This window comes from Notothenia coriiceps, unplaced genomic scaffold (assembly GCF_000735185.1).
Source record: "Notothenia coriiceps isolate Sejong01 unplaced genomic scaffold, NC01 NC01_scaffold00030236, whole genome shotgun sequence".
Classification (NCBI taxonomy): Eukaryota; Metazoa; Chordata; class Actinopteri; order Perciformes; family Nototheniidae; genus Notothenia; species Notothenia coriiceps.
In genome coordinates, this window is record NW_011362937.1 from 1 (window position 1) to 14946 (window position 14946).

The window sequence follows — 14946 nt, forward strand, 5'->3', positions numbered from 1 at the left end:
AATTGTTTTACAATTATGCTTATTGTAAATGAAGAATATTGTTATAGATATATGGATGGATGGATGGATGGATGTAGATAGATAGATAGATAGATGGATGGATGGATGGATAGATGGATAGATAGGGTTATTAAGCCTACATTATTTTTGTGTGACTGTACCTGCACTTCTAGATGGATGGATGGATAGATAGATGGATAGATAAATAGATGGATAGATAGATAGATGGATGGATGGATAGATGGATACTGTAGATGGAATGATGGATGGATAGATAGATAGATGGATAGATAGATGGATAGATAAATAGATGGATAGATAGATGGATAGATAAATAGATGGGGTTATTAAGCCTACATTCTTTTGTGTGACTGTAGCTGCAGTTCCTCCCTGACTTCCATCACTTTCTCTCATCACTCTCTCTCTCTGCCTGTCCTGTCTCTTCCTTACCAAAGCTGAGCTTCGACTGACGTAGTCTTTTCATTACATCTGAGTCAGTGTAAAAATAAAACAATACAATGTTATATCTTCAATGTTTTACTCAAATTGAAATGAAAGAAAAGCATTACAACGTTTGTTAAAAGGTAATCCTTCTGACTTGGATGAATGTAATTAACTTTAGCTCTCTAGCTAGTTTATTCACGCAATTTAAACCAAAGTATAGCCTATAGCTGAAATATAAGTTAGTGTGCATGTTGTCGGGCGTCCACTGACTAACGTAGAGCATTCACACAGGATCTGCTGGTCATATGATGTCCTGATGAACAGAAACACAAGCAGCCCGCTGGACTCAGATCTCTAGATACCACATCACTCATTCGCTGCTCCGGTTCAAGTCCGGGCTGCGGTGGTTTGTTTGTCGTCTTCTTCTGTTTGCTTTAATCGAGGCTACGTAGTTATGCATCAGTTATGCACCGTCAGTAAATGGAAGTACTACAAAGAATCCCGTTTAGTGCAATTATTTCACAAGTTTTGTTATATACACAGCTCGGAAAGAATTACCGAGGTCCGGACCTCGGTGACCTCAATGGTGGATACGGCCATGGCTAATCAGACTGTAATGACTAGCAAACAGGAACACTGTCCAGAATTACATAACATGGATTACAGCTGGCTACACAAGGACCTCCAAAATATCACTGTTGCCCCAGAGACAACTAGTTGAAGAGTTGGCATGATGACTCTGTTTGGTCTTTCAATAACTGAGGGAAATATCTGTCCCTTTGGCTGCTACATTCTTCAAAATGTGCGTTGCTGACTTTGTCTGTCTGCCATTTGGGGCTGAACAGGTGGGTTTTTTGTGTGGTTTCAAACCCACATTTCCCGTGACTCCACCATTCTGTGACCTACCAATAGATTCTGCAATCACCAATTGTGATTAAACTACAGGAATTTGTCATTGATATTCCTAAAGGTCCCTTAAATGTAAGCAGGAAAAAGCCTACCTTATGTATCTGTAAGACTAATACATTATTATATCTAGAAGGTGCAACTGCAAGAAGTAAATGTAGATCTGTAGCACATAATAACTTATTGATAAAGATGGACCAGAGCGCACTAGTCCTATTGAATAAACCAAGAGGAATCAGTCTTCAAATATTACTATCTGACACACTTAAGGCATTCAGTAGGTTTTTTTTTACTTGATCCCATGACTATATTGTATCAAACCAGGGCAACAAATCAAAACCAAGAGCATTTTATCAGACATATATTAAGAATTGTAATCTATATATAGTGACATTTTAAGGCATACATACAAATGTTTCCTTTACAAAAGTTCACAGCAACATCAAAATGGGTCAACCAGCTGAAGCAAGGCACCTAAACAGGACCTTTTGTGTTTGTCATGATGATAACTTAAAGGTAGAGTACATCTTTGGCACCAAAAACACACAAAAAAAAAGTATACAAATGACAAAAAGCTACAAAATATATTAAGTTCTCTCACTTCACAATCATGTAAACACATTCCAAAAAGAGTGAAAGGCATGAACTGACACGCTGCAATGACCAGCAAACGCATTGTGTCGGGAAGTATGGTGAACAGCTTGAAGGGGAATAACAGTCAAAATGTGAGATTTCTCATGCAATTTGCGGCACAATATTTATAATAAATAAACCTAGAAATTCTGCCATGGAAAAATGTGGGGTAATATATTAACTTAGCAGTATTCTCCTTGAAAGAGTAGATCAATCAAAGTTGTGGCACAATCCAATTGAATTGAAGGAACACAGTGCTGGAAACAGGATTCTACATTCAGCGCTTCGAGATTTGTCTTGGCAGATGAGAAGCGCTATATAAATTAAATGTATTATTATTAATTTATTATTAGCAGTGTTCAGTGATCCTACACCACGCAGGGAGAAATAAATAGAAGATTCCATGTTAGGGATATAGTCCTGTACACTCAGAAATGTGAGATACTTGCGCTGGAGACAACACAGCTGAATATAACACAGGGATGGAGACAACAAATAGAGTAGCAGATACAGGCCAATTATAGTTGAACATTTCTATGCTCATGGTAGATCCAGCTACCAGCACTCAGAATAAATAACCAGCCCCAGAAAGAGAATCATGTGGAGAATGTTTGCCATTTTAACAAGGGTGAGGGGTCAGACTTTAGATAGACTTTTTCTTTAAAGGGAGCATTCCGTCAGCTAGGGAATGTGAGTAGATTAGCTCCAGCATATCAGCGGAGGGAAGCAAAATGGTGGGCAGTCGCCATCTGAGGCCCCTGAACATTAACCCAGGATCCGGAAAATTAGACCCCCGTGAAACACTGTCAATCCTCACAGGCTTTTTTAAGAGAGTAGTGAGCAGACGTCCTGCAGGCTTCGTATTCAAAGTTTCTAAATCTTCTTCTGAGGTGTGAGCAGGCCACAAATTTATTTTTAACTGTTAATTTAGGTTATGTTAAACAGAATAATCCCCAAAAATGGCATGAAGAAATAGAGGATGCTTGTAATATTAATATATCCATTACTTTAAGAGGGCAGGCTCGCTACTGGACATTCAAACATAAACTAAATAAATTATCCAGAGAAATGTATATAACTTAAGGGGAGCAGGGCAAGAAACGTCACATCACAATATGAGCAGCATTAACAAACATAAATACAATACATTACTACAAAAATGAAAACGCACAACAACTGAATATTCGCATCAGCAGCCAGGTTCCTATCACAGTGCACAATACTGTCCAGGTAGCTTGGAGAATTATTTCTCTTCAGGCAAATGTCAGTTTGTGAACTGTGCAGCTGGAGGAAAGCTCTCCTCTCCAAACTGCAGCACATGCTGCTGGTGAACTCTTCAGATCATTATCAGACCATCAGCCTTCCTTTATGTGTGTTCAGATGTAAAGGAAGGTCTTTAAAACCTCAGGCTTGAGGTCTCTGTCATCACTGGCTGGCACTGTTCATATCATCTGTAATGGTCCTCAAATGAGGATTTCAACCACCTCTGCATCGGAGCTGCTGATCCTCTCACATGTCTTGAGTAGCTTCTCTGTGGTCTCTACTGTGAAGATAAAATAATGGGGTTAGAAAAGCAGTTTGGTATGCTCAGGTAACTGCAATGCTGGTTATTTGCAACACACAACATGTTTAATTCTGAAGTTATTAGTCTGTCTGTAAACTGCATATAATGGCCATTCTAGGTAAAAAAAAATGTAATAACCCAGCAGGGGGAGGAGGGTAATATTGTTCTAAACAATCTGAATTTACGAGATTCAATTATTTAGAAGGCTTCATTAATATAGAATATTACCCCCTACCTAGGCACTGTTTTTTTAACCCATAATTGTCCTAATACATATTACTGACCCAGGGTCTGGTTACACTTTATATAACGGTCAAAAAGATCAAGGGCAGCCTGTTCAGCTGCACAGAGCAGGAGTGAACAAAGCAGTAAACCCACCAGATGAAGCTGCTGAGATCACTTCAGTGGGCTCCGGCTCCAGAGAGGCCTCTTCACTCTGGGTGCTGCAGTCCCTGCTGGGGGCCCTGGCCGGCCCCCCCATCCAGGGCTGGAGTCTCAGCGCAGCAGCACCTGTCTGGTCATCTGAGAGGCTCTTTCCTACAAATGCAGACAAAGGAAGGAGGCTGCTTAATTACATGCATCAACATTTACACACTCCTGAACATCTGCCCTCTGAGCTCTTCCCATGACTATTCTGGATCGGGCTAATCTGGAGTGAGAGGTGATATGCATTCCAGTTTAAAAACAAGCTGTACATTGAGGGGCATGAAAGGCTTGTCAATACTTGTTTTTAGGAAGTGCACATTCTGTCTGGCGTCAGCCAGTTGTCGCTTGATATAGCATGTGTCATTAAAGATTCTAAATTCCTTGGTGTTGTATGAAGCGTGGCGGGAAACATCTTGTAATCACCTTTACTCTCCGTGCTACTGGTCAAATTGTTGATGGAGGGGACAGACCTGGTGAGACGTAGCCCCTGTCTCTCCAGCTGGCCTTGCTCCCACCTGGAGCGCTGCTGAATGACTTTGATCACAGCGTCCTTCTCCAGGAGCTGAGCATGAAGTGCACGGATCCTAAACATATGCAAGACACCATTAGACCACAAACCAGAGAAGCAAGCTACTATCTAACAAATAAGGGGAATGATGTTTACCTGTTCTCCATCTCCTGATGTCTGTGACTAGATGAAGGCAGGTCTTCATTAAAACTGCTGTTTGGTGACTGTCGTGGAGAATGTTTGATGAGGTTTGTATCTCTGCATTTAAAATAGGAGACAGTTAAAAAACATCCCTAAACTTCAATACAATTTGAATAATCCAAAAGTGTTCGCGTTGCTACATTTCTCTATGTTTTATCGTACCTTTGTGCAGCAGCAGTGGCAGCTGCATCCATGGCAAACTGCCTCATGGTGCTCTCCTCCAGGTACTTCTGCTCCCACCTGGTGAGGTCTGCCTCCAGGGCCAGGACCCGCTCCTCCCGCTCCCTCAGCTGCTGCTGCAGCATGGAGGAGCTGGGCTCTGAAGACATGGGGTCAGCGGCCTGTCTATGAGACTGACATGATAGACAACCGCTCACATTAGGAAACATATATTTTTAATTAAAATGAAAATTTGACCTTTTGGAAATTAGACTTCTACGTAGCTCTTGAATCTGTAGGCTTAATATGAGAGCAAGAGCCAGTTAGCTTAGCTTAAAAATAAATAACAAGTATCAGGAAACTGCAAGCCTAAAAACAATTAAATTACCATTGGAGTCACTGGTAGGTTTTTCAATTGTGTTACTTTTGAACAAACCCAGGCTAGCTGTTTCCCAAGCTTTAGGGAATGTATGCTAAGCTAAGCCAATCAACACCCAGCTCTATCTTCACATTTATTCTAAAGACATATGAGAGGGTATACATTTTTTTTCATCTAATTTTAGAGAAAAAGTATTTCTTCCTAAGTTTTGAACCGGCCCCTCACCTGGTGGGCCCTCAGGCTCTTCAGCTCCTGCTCCAGCCGCTTGCGCAACCGCAGCTCCAGCGCCTCTCTCTTCTCGCAGGCGGCCTGCAGCTGGGACAGCGCCCCCTGCAGCCGCTCCACCTTCTCCACATATGCTCTCTTCCTCTGCAGCTCCTCCACCAGCTGCCGGTTGCGGGCCTGTGTGGAGAGCAGAGCCTGCTCCAGCAGCTCCCCCCTCTGCTGGCACTCCTCCCCGGAGACACGCAGGTGCTGTACCTGCCTTTCCAGCTGCTCCCGCTCCCGCTGCTGCTCTTCATCTGAGGTACAGGAAGAGAGGAAGAAGAGGTGAATGGTGGTAGTAGTAACTACGACATGACTGGAAGATACTGTGTTAAGTGTGCTGTGGGAATGAGTCCGGAAACCTGGGAGTGAGTAAGCCCTTTTGGACTCTTGTGTTCCCTGGTCACAAAGTCAAGGTTTTTTATTTTTAAATAGGCCTTTGGGAAGATGACTGTAAACACAAACTTAAAAGATTCTCATTAGATGTTCACAACATTAATGTCAGTACCCCTGCTTTCACATGTAAAGGTTGCTAACAAGTGGGTAAATGAGACCACAAAGGCTGCAGCTCTCTATAGCAGCCACAAAGAAGAGGTCAAATTAATGCTAATGATTTCACTATACAAAACTATTCAGTGGCTATTGATGGGTCAGTCAATGCACTACATAAGCTCAGGGAGTTACATTTTGAATGGAATGCGACCCAACAAAAGAAATTCACCATTGGGGTATGTGGTTCAACAACAGAGCATTTGTCACTTAGTTTTCTAAAATGGAAATAACTCACAACTACTTTACTGTACTGTAAACTTACACTCAAACATTTAAATGATCTAATATACTTATCAAAAGCTAGTCCATATTTTAAGGAAATCCTTCAGAAGGGAAAGCCGGTGTATCTTTTGTGTCACTTTAAAAAGGGAGTTTGATTACACAACATGAGTGCATGCCTGTGGAGGGAATGCAGACTTCCTTTTATCCACTTACGCATACAGGCATAGCCTTGTACTGGGAACAGCTCTGGAATGCTTCTAGGGACGTGAAGTAAACAAGAAGCGGTCCATTTTGCAAAAAATATATACACAACACATCCCACTATTGTAATTTTAATGCAAGTATGCTCCTGTTGTTCCAAGATAAGTGTTTCCAGGAAAGGCAGATCATTAGATCTCAATCTTATGACTCAGGGAAATCATGTGGCTGTTTCAATACACAGAGAAGGGAAATGTTAATCCTAGTAGGTTAAAAAAGATGAGTAAACTGAGATCAGTTAGCTGTACTCGCCAGCACATCCCTGCACAGAGCAGAACATATTCAATAATGAGGTAAAGAAATGACCAAACAAGGAGAGCGGGCTGGCCAGAGGTCATCTTGAGTTGGGCCTGGACGACCCTAGAGTCCCGGACTCATTAGTTCCCTTTGAGGAGGGGAGTCAGCAGTGATGCAAAACTGAGCATCGGGGGAGGGGAGGCATTCTGTCGAGACAGACTGAATATCTAAAAAAATCTCTGGAATTCAGGCCACATTTATTATGGCTGTAAAAAATAGCTGCCGTCTAAGTGTCAAGAGTGTCTCTTAACATTAGAAATAAAGCCATTAGTGTCCCGACACAGGCCTTCATAACACCGCCTCACTGAAGGAGGAAACCAATCCCTCCTCTTCTATGTAGCTGCCATCGTCAGTTCACAGGGCACTGGGAAATGTCCAATCTCCATTTTAAAAAACATCCTCATGTCTTCCTACTATTTCCTCTCATGAGCCATGCAGTGATAAGACTGATTCTGAGTAACACATGAAGAACTCACTTTGCTCAAGCAGTTTAACAAAGACATGATGCCTCTGGTCTGAACACTCGGCCTCCTTAGCTGACCGCTGTTTGATAGCTGAATCAAGCTGGTCTGTACAGAAAAACAAAAAAAGATGATGGGTATACACAAATATTGATAAGACTTTTTTCATCCAGTCTCTGTATGTATCTGTCTATTTTTCCCTCTTAAAATCATTGCACTGGCACTTACACATACGCAATCACAACAACCCCACACAATAAAATGAACTGCAACTTCACTAAAACATCCCACAACATGAGATCAAACATAATTTCTGTATTTTTTGTAGTTTATGCTGTAATACGCCATGTTTTAAATTCACAATATTATGTTTTGGGATACTGTATACATTCTCAAAAACACCATCAATCTGACTGTCTGTTTCTACATATACATATGTCTTTGGTTGTTATCTTATCAGCAGATTATTGCCCATACACAGTCCTCTATTTAAAGCTGAGCATTTCCAACGATGGACAACACGTACCTCTCAGGTCTCTGTTAAAGTCGTGCATCCTCTTAATCTCAGCCTCCAGTTTATTCCTCAATGTTTTCTCCAGAGCCTCCCGCTTGGCAGAGCCTTTCATTAGGGTCTCGTATGCTTCTGATATCCTTTGAATCTCCAACTCCAACTGGGAAGAACATGGGAAAAGATTATCAGTCTCTGGGAGATATTCGTGGTCTGGATTGTGGTTCATGTTTTAGTTGCTCACATCAATAATAACAATTAGTCATCACCAGTATAAATGCCACCCTTTATTCTTTTTTTTTACTGCTTTCAGGCAAATGGTTTTCTAACTATATGCAAAACTGTAAAGTGTGAATCAACATTCCTGAGTGAACACTTGTGAGTCCGAGGTGTCGAGGTTTTTATCTCCTTTCAGGGCAAATTGCCAGCAAGTTTGAAAGGCAAAGTGTTTTAGGCAATCCTGAGGGGAAAACTCTCAACAACTTACTTTAGTAACTCAGAAAACCTTACATTAATATGATGACTCCCCTAACTGCGGGATAGCTCATCCCCCTGTCACGTCAGTACATGTGCTTTCCTTGTTTTTACTATTTCAGCAGCTTGATGTGAGCTCCGTTCATTCACTGCCTCTCCCCCTCACCTTCTGCAGCCGGGAGGCCTTCTCACTATAGACCTCCAGCTCCTTCCTGAGCCGCTCGTTCTCTTGCATCAACATCTGGGTCTGAGACAAGTTCTGGCCGGGGGCTGCGGGGGGGCTGTGAGCCACCTGTGACTGAGCAGACACAAAGCTGCCAGGAGAGAGAGATGTATTACCACGATGCTGAATAGCACAAGGCACAGGAAATACATAGAGAAAGCATTACTATCTGCAAGGATTATTTTCCTTATCTATTGATTAAATGTGTGGTCTGTATAATGACAGAATATGGAGTTTCTAGACGTGTAAGATTATATTTTTAAACGTCTTGTTTTGTCAACTGAAAGAAAGCTGAATGATAGATTTGAGAAAAGACCGTTTTTGAAATTTCTTTTTTTCAAATGTGCCTAAATGCATTTGGGGATAATACATGATTTAATTATTTATGCAGCCAAACTTTTTTGTTGGTGTATTTCTTAACATTTGTTAGTATTTTTTTTCAGTAACATAATTTGATTCAGTAACAGTAGTTTTAGTAAAAAAACAACAACATTCCTGATAACTAGGGGGGCCATAGGGGGGTCCAAGCTCAGTGCTCAAGGGGCACTGGCCCCTGTTGGCCCCCCTCAGAACCGCCCATGATGGTTGTCCATCTTGTGTAATTACCTGTGATGCTGAGAGTAGAAGGGTGGAGGCGGCTCTCTGTAGAACTGTCCGTGCTCCTGTGAGTGGCTGAGCATGTATCCAGGAATCCTAGCAAACAGAGGGTAGTCCGGGGGGGGCCCACGCTGATCTGCATACTTTTGGGCCCCTGGCCTGTCAGCTGCCACAGTGTTTGTAATATTATACAGCTGTGGATAGCTGTGGGCAGACCCCAGGCTCTGCTGAGGAGCACTCCTCTCCAGAGAGAGCTGCATGAGCCTCTCACTGAGGGAGCGAGCGTGCTCCCTCTTCAGGTCCCACTGAGCCTCACTGTGACCCCCCATTATGTTCAAGTCCTGCTCGGCCTGCCCCTTCTGGGAGGTCAGGTACTGGGAGTGTGCCTTGGCCTCCTCATATGTGGGCAGCTCCTCTCCGTGCAGCTGGTACAGATGGCACCCCTGGCTCTCAGAATGCAGGAGGTCCCCCTGGTGCTCCTGGCCCTGAGGATCCTGTCGCGTGGACATCTGGATGTACTGGGTCTCCTCCTTTGTCAGGCTTTCCAGAGAGGAGCGGGGACTGCCGTGGCCCCCCCCGCCGCTGCTGCTGCCCCCCCGCAGGGCCTGCTGCTGGATGGCCAGGAGCGTGCGCGTGTCCGTCAGATTCCCGTAGCGCAGCTGCTCCTGGATCAGTCGGTGCAGGACCGTTCCACAGGAGCTTTCAGCAGTTCTCATCTCAGTCCGTGGGAAATTAGCAGAAAACTGTCTGGAGTTGGAGGTGACGGTCTCAAATCACAAATCTGAAGGGGAAATTATAATATTGATCTCATTAAACACGTCACAAAATGAATGGTACAATTTTAAATCATCGAATCATTTATTCATGGTTCACAAAACTCCTGTAAAAATGTATAGTTTTGCGGCCACTTGCAGTTATTTTCTAAATAATCAATTAATCGTGATTCGTTGACACAAACTGCTAGAAAATAGTGAAACATGTTCATCTCGGCATTTTACAGTCCAAGCTAACATGCAGGACATCTGCATATTTGAAAGGCATGAAAAAGCCTTTTCTGCCATTTTTTCATGAACGACGTAATTAATCGATGATCCAAATAGTTGCCGTTTATCGGTCATCGACTAATTGTAGCAGGTTAAGTATTCCACACGCAGAAGCCTACATTTTTTCCCAAATTATTGCCAACTCTTTTATTGCTCAATGACTTGCTGTTAGCAGTGAGAGCAGGGTCTGCTGCTGGAAATACCCATGTCACTGATCTCAGTGCAGATCCACTTTTATTGATGCCCACACACTTAAAAGCATAACTTTGTTCAGCAGCCAGACAGAAAGGAGTGTGACACTACACTTTACTGACATAACCTCGGCTCGGAATCAACCGGAAACTCAAACTCTTTGAAACCAACTTAAAATGTGTTTTTGTTTTAGTAACTGGGCCCATTCCGGAAAAGGTGCTGCTTCTTAAGGGTAAAATAAATAAACGAGATGTTCACCGGAACTGAAAAGCAATTTAACAGTCAAAAATGCGCCATGCACACAATCCGTGCTAAAGGGACTTCTGTTGTGAACTCCAAACACAAAGCAAGCGTTGGATAAAACTCGAGTAAACCATGTCAAACTTACCGAGCGATAGTCTCATCCCGCAGGAATCAGTTTAGGGTGCTGTAGTCTTTCAGTTTTCTGCTCATAAATTCAACAAAGTCCACAGGTTCCTCTCCTCCATGCGCGATGTGTGCGCGCCGGGGCCAGACTGCGCTCCGAGCTGCGCGGCACGGTGAATAACTGAGGCCGATTGTTCCGGGCCGGAATGAGAGGAATGCAAAGGCTCCGAGTCCCTGTGGGATCAAAAGCAGAGCACAGGGGAGGAGAGCGGGAGGAGGAGCAGAGGGGAGAGAGGCAGGGGCAGGAGAGCAGGTGTGGCGCTGTCTGAGGGGGGCGGCTGTCTGTATAATGGAAAATAGCCTGTTATTGTTTTTGTTGTGAGGTAGTTTGAGGAATGCAAGTCCGGGCTGCTCCTACTTAAAGTCCTTACAGTGGGGAATGTTACTGAGGGTCTGCAGAATCATAAAATGCACCTTCAGTCATGGAAGGAAATATGAGGGAGGATGTTAATAATTCAGGCAAAAAAAAAAAAAGATTTAAGCCAGAATTGTTGTTAATGTCATGTTTATATCAAATGATTGGCCTATCCATAGGAACAAAGTCGGAATTAGCCATGCTTTCTTAATACATATTTTATGGGCTATCTATTTTCGCTGTTTTGTCTTGTCTTATTGTTTCTTTTTCTTTTATTTAATGTTATTGCATGTTTCTCTTTTTTCTAAAAGCAGTTACCATTATCTATTTATAGATTTATACATACTTCAGTCTATAATATGTCAGGAAATCCTCAGGTTAAATTCCCAGAAGCCTCAGAGGATGTATTCAAACTCCTTGTCTGGCAAACGTGGCAAAGCTCGATGTCTTTCGGCTTAAACAGCAAATATGCTCACGTTGCAGGATCCGAACACAAAGAAACCCTAACTTTCAAAAATTTGATTAGTATTCTCTAGATTGGCTCATGGAACAATAAACTGATATTTGGCCCTAAAAGTATTTTAAAATGTGGTATTGAACCAAGAACTCATTTGTATTGTGTTGGTTAAAGCTGAACTGGTGAATGTGACCTTGTTTACATGATAGAAACACAGTCAAAGGTATTCTAACAACTAAACTGAGGCATGGGTTTATCATTATTTTTTGAACATCTATTTGTTTGCATGTGCCTGGTAAATATTTAAGCCATGGCCCGTGCCAGTTAATTGCAGTGTGTCTGTGTGTGGACACGGAGGGAGGAGGTGGGATGCGAGGCACGCTGCCTGCCAGCTGTCTGTGGACTGAAATCCCCTTCCCCTCCTTTGATAAGAGCTGAGAGAGATGCATTGTTCTCCCCCAAAAAGCAGACATGATGGGGGCAGCCCTGCCATCTGCTGTTCACCCCTCCACCACTAGCACAGCTACACACTCACACACATATGTAGATGATCAGCTGGCAGTGGGGGTTGTAGTGTTGGATAGTAATGTCATTGATGGCAGCCGTGAAAAGGATCATCCCAATGGTGGCGGAGGTTGTTGGGTGTTAACAAGTCTGGTCTTGTTAAGGCCGTGCAGTCAGCAGGAAAAAAAGTGCAGGTGTCTTTTTCAAACAATCAAACGTCCACCTGCTCATTTGCATGGCAGTTAAAGTCCAACTGTTTCTGAAAAATGCTGATTTCCTTTACAACTGATAAGATTCTACAGGGTTCCGCCATTTCAGGATTCATCTGGATTCATTCATCAATTGTCTATTGTTTTTACTTGTAGGCTACTTGTTTTATGGTGTGAGCTGAGCTGTGCTACTTTTTGTATGTTTTGTTTTGTTTATTTGCCTGGACAGCACTTTGGTCTGGAGGTTTAAAGTGCTATATAAATAAAGCTGTATTATTGTATCCAACATAAGCAAGAGGTTTGGATTACATTGCGTTCTTGCATTATGAACCATGTATTCAAGATGTTATGATGTAGCCTACTGTGCAGCAGCTTGCTTTGACAGAAGAATTGCTCATTCAGTTTGTTCCCCAAAGTTGAATAAAGAGCGCAATACCTTCCAATAGCTGTCAAACAAAATATATATATAGGCCTATAAGGATCCAGCTTTCGAATTTAACAATAAGTGTGGAAACAAACATTTGTATCAGCACGTGTTACACGCTGTGTCTTGTTTGTTTCATTTGTGTAAAAACAAAGCGTGGAAACACAAGTTGTGCTTTTTGAGGGGTGTACGTCCTTCCTTGACCAGGACCATACACTTCCTGGAGTTTTGTCTTCACCATAAGATTGTAAGGCAACCAAAATGGACCCCGAATAGAATTTCCCAAGATCAAGAATTCATTTGCATTATATTCATTTGGTTTCTGAATAATCTGAACATTTTGGTCAGACCTGTCACATTTGGGTGAACGCCCCCTCAAGACTGGACGTCTATGAACATTTTGGTACAGCCCTTGCCAGGCTTACGTCATAACAACTAGAACAACACATCTTCTTTGTTGCGTACAAGTTGTTTCCTCATGACGACATAAAGCTCATGAAACTGTAAAGGAACCACACACCACTAATCTCTACTCTGAAACTAAAAACTGATTTCAGCAACAATGGGACGCATTGATAACGATGCTGCCCTGCTTTATGTCATCAAGCTCAGTTTGATGAACCTCGTGGAGGTGAAGTGTGTCATGTCAGCTTAACTGTATTTTAAGTCAAACTGACACTGATGAAAGTATGAAATCTATCAGCTCCTGCTAACCATCACTGGATTACTTTGAAACTAAAATAAGTCATTACTTATCTCAAGTTTTGGAGTTAAGGAGTGTAATATCTTTTATTTCGGAACAGTTTTGTAAATTTGTACAAACAATAGGAATTGTTAGATGGTAACATCCAATTTAATCTTAAAAACCTCAAATTGGGTCTCCTGGTTTAGATTTGTTTGTGTTATGGCAATGAGAAAGATGAGTACGATGTTTGGCTTTACAGTCCTTCACTTAAAAATATCTAACTGGCGACACAACAAGGTTTGAAGATTTCTGTGAGATACATTCAAGGAACGGAGAGACTGTTGACGAGCTGGCCACAGGACAACGGTGTTTTTATCTTTTGGCGCTTTCTGCAGGCCATGGCTAAACGGTCCGTGTACTTTTTGTCAGTTTGATTTTTCGTTTAAACCAAAAGCTAAAAAACGGAAATACCAGCCTTTTTTCGTTTTTGATTTAAAACGAAAAAACGGAAAACCAAAGCCGTTTTTCCGTTTTTGTTGTCTGAACCAAAAGACGGATAACGAGAATAAAATTAAAAAAAGGTAAGTGTACGTTTTGTTAGTTAGATTTTTCGTTTTAACCAAAAAATGAAAATACCAGCCTTTTTTCGTTTTAAATCAAAAACGGGAAACCAAAGCCGTTTCCCAGTTGTTGTTGTTGTGTGAATCAAAAAACGGATAACAACAAGACCTAATACAAAAAACGGTCTGATTTTGTTTTTTGATAACAACTTCATTCAATTTTCCGTTTTGTATTGAAGAATGAAGAAAAGCAGTCCGGTGGACCGGAAGTTAGAGAACATATTTCAAAATAAAAGACACGAGGATATGCTGTAAAAGTTAAATCCTGGAATCCAGTGTCCAGCTTATTGTTTTTCTTCAACAAGTTTGACTACATTGAAAGACAGTACAGTATGTGCATTCTTAATGAAAATACTTTGTATTGTGTATGTGTCAGGGAGTTATGCTACAGGTCCATGAAGACAGGCCCCACAGTGAGTTCAGGATGAAGTGTTGTTACTGTCTTAGTTACCGTCTGGTTCAACATGTTCCTGGGGATTTGGCTCATTTTAGACATGTTAGACACAGCCAGTAGTAAAACATCAACTTTAATAACTAGCACAAGGTAGTTTCTCCTCAGAAATGGACTGACTGGTCTGTGTGTGCTGCACAGAGGTCACAGTTGTGTTTTGTTCCTGTTCTGTTGTTAAAGAGTTATTTTTCTTCGTTCATAGTATGAAAGTGAATCAATTCATATCAGTCTGTATAAGAAGTTGTAAGTATAAAAAACATCTAGGAACAAAGATATGACTTTGTATTTACTCCTTAAAATAGCACAATGTTATTAAACCAACATCTTACCCTAAAATAAATAATACAAAGCAAACTGAATACATATTTATTTTGTTTCTCTTCTTACAGGTGGGGCTGAAAGACTCGACCCCCGTTGAGCTGGAGCATCATGGCTGCAGGTGTGACGTGTGTTAATCTCCTGCTCCAGTCACATGACTCCCAGTGGGTCCCCAGTACTCAGCTG

The 14946-nt window shown here is 41.9% G+C and overlaps 1 protein-coding gene across 1 annotated transcript; it reads right to left on the reverse strand.

Annotated features, from left to right (window-relative positions):
- Positions 1–922: 922 nt before the first annotated feature.
- Positions 923–10905, reverse strand: amotl2a (angiomotin like 2a). Its single transcript, XM_010787355.1, has 11 exons — positions 10700–10905; positions 9086–9857; positions 8423–8570; positions 7801–7945; positions 7290–7382; positions 5446–5741; positions 4845–5035; positions 4638–4739; positions 4397–4557; positions 3926–4084; positions 923–3526 (listed from the first exon to the last, which is right to left on the reverse strand). The coding sequence occupies exons 2-11, from the start codon at positions 9790–9792 to the stop codon at positions 3447–3449; spliced, it is 2082 nt and encodes a 693-aa protein (XP_010785657.1). The 5' UTR covers positions 9793–9857; positions 10700–10905; the 3' UTR covers positions 923–3446.
- Between the last annotated feature and the right edge of the window lie 4041 nt (positions 10906–14946).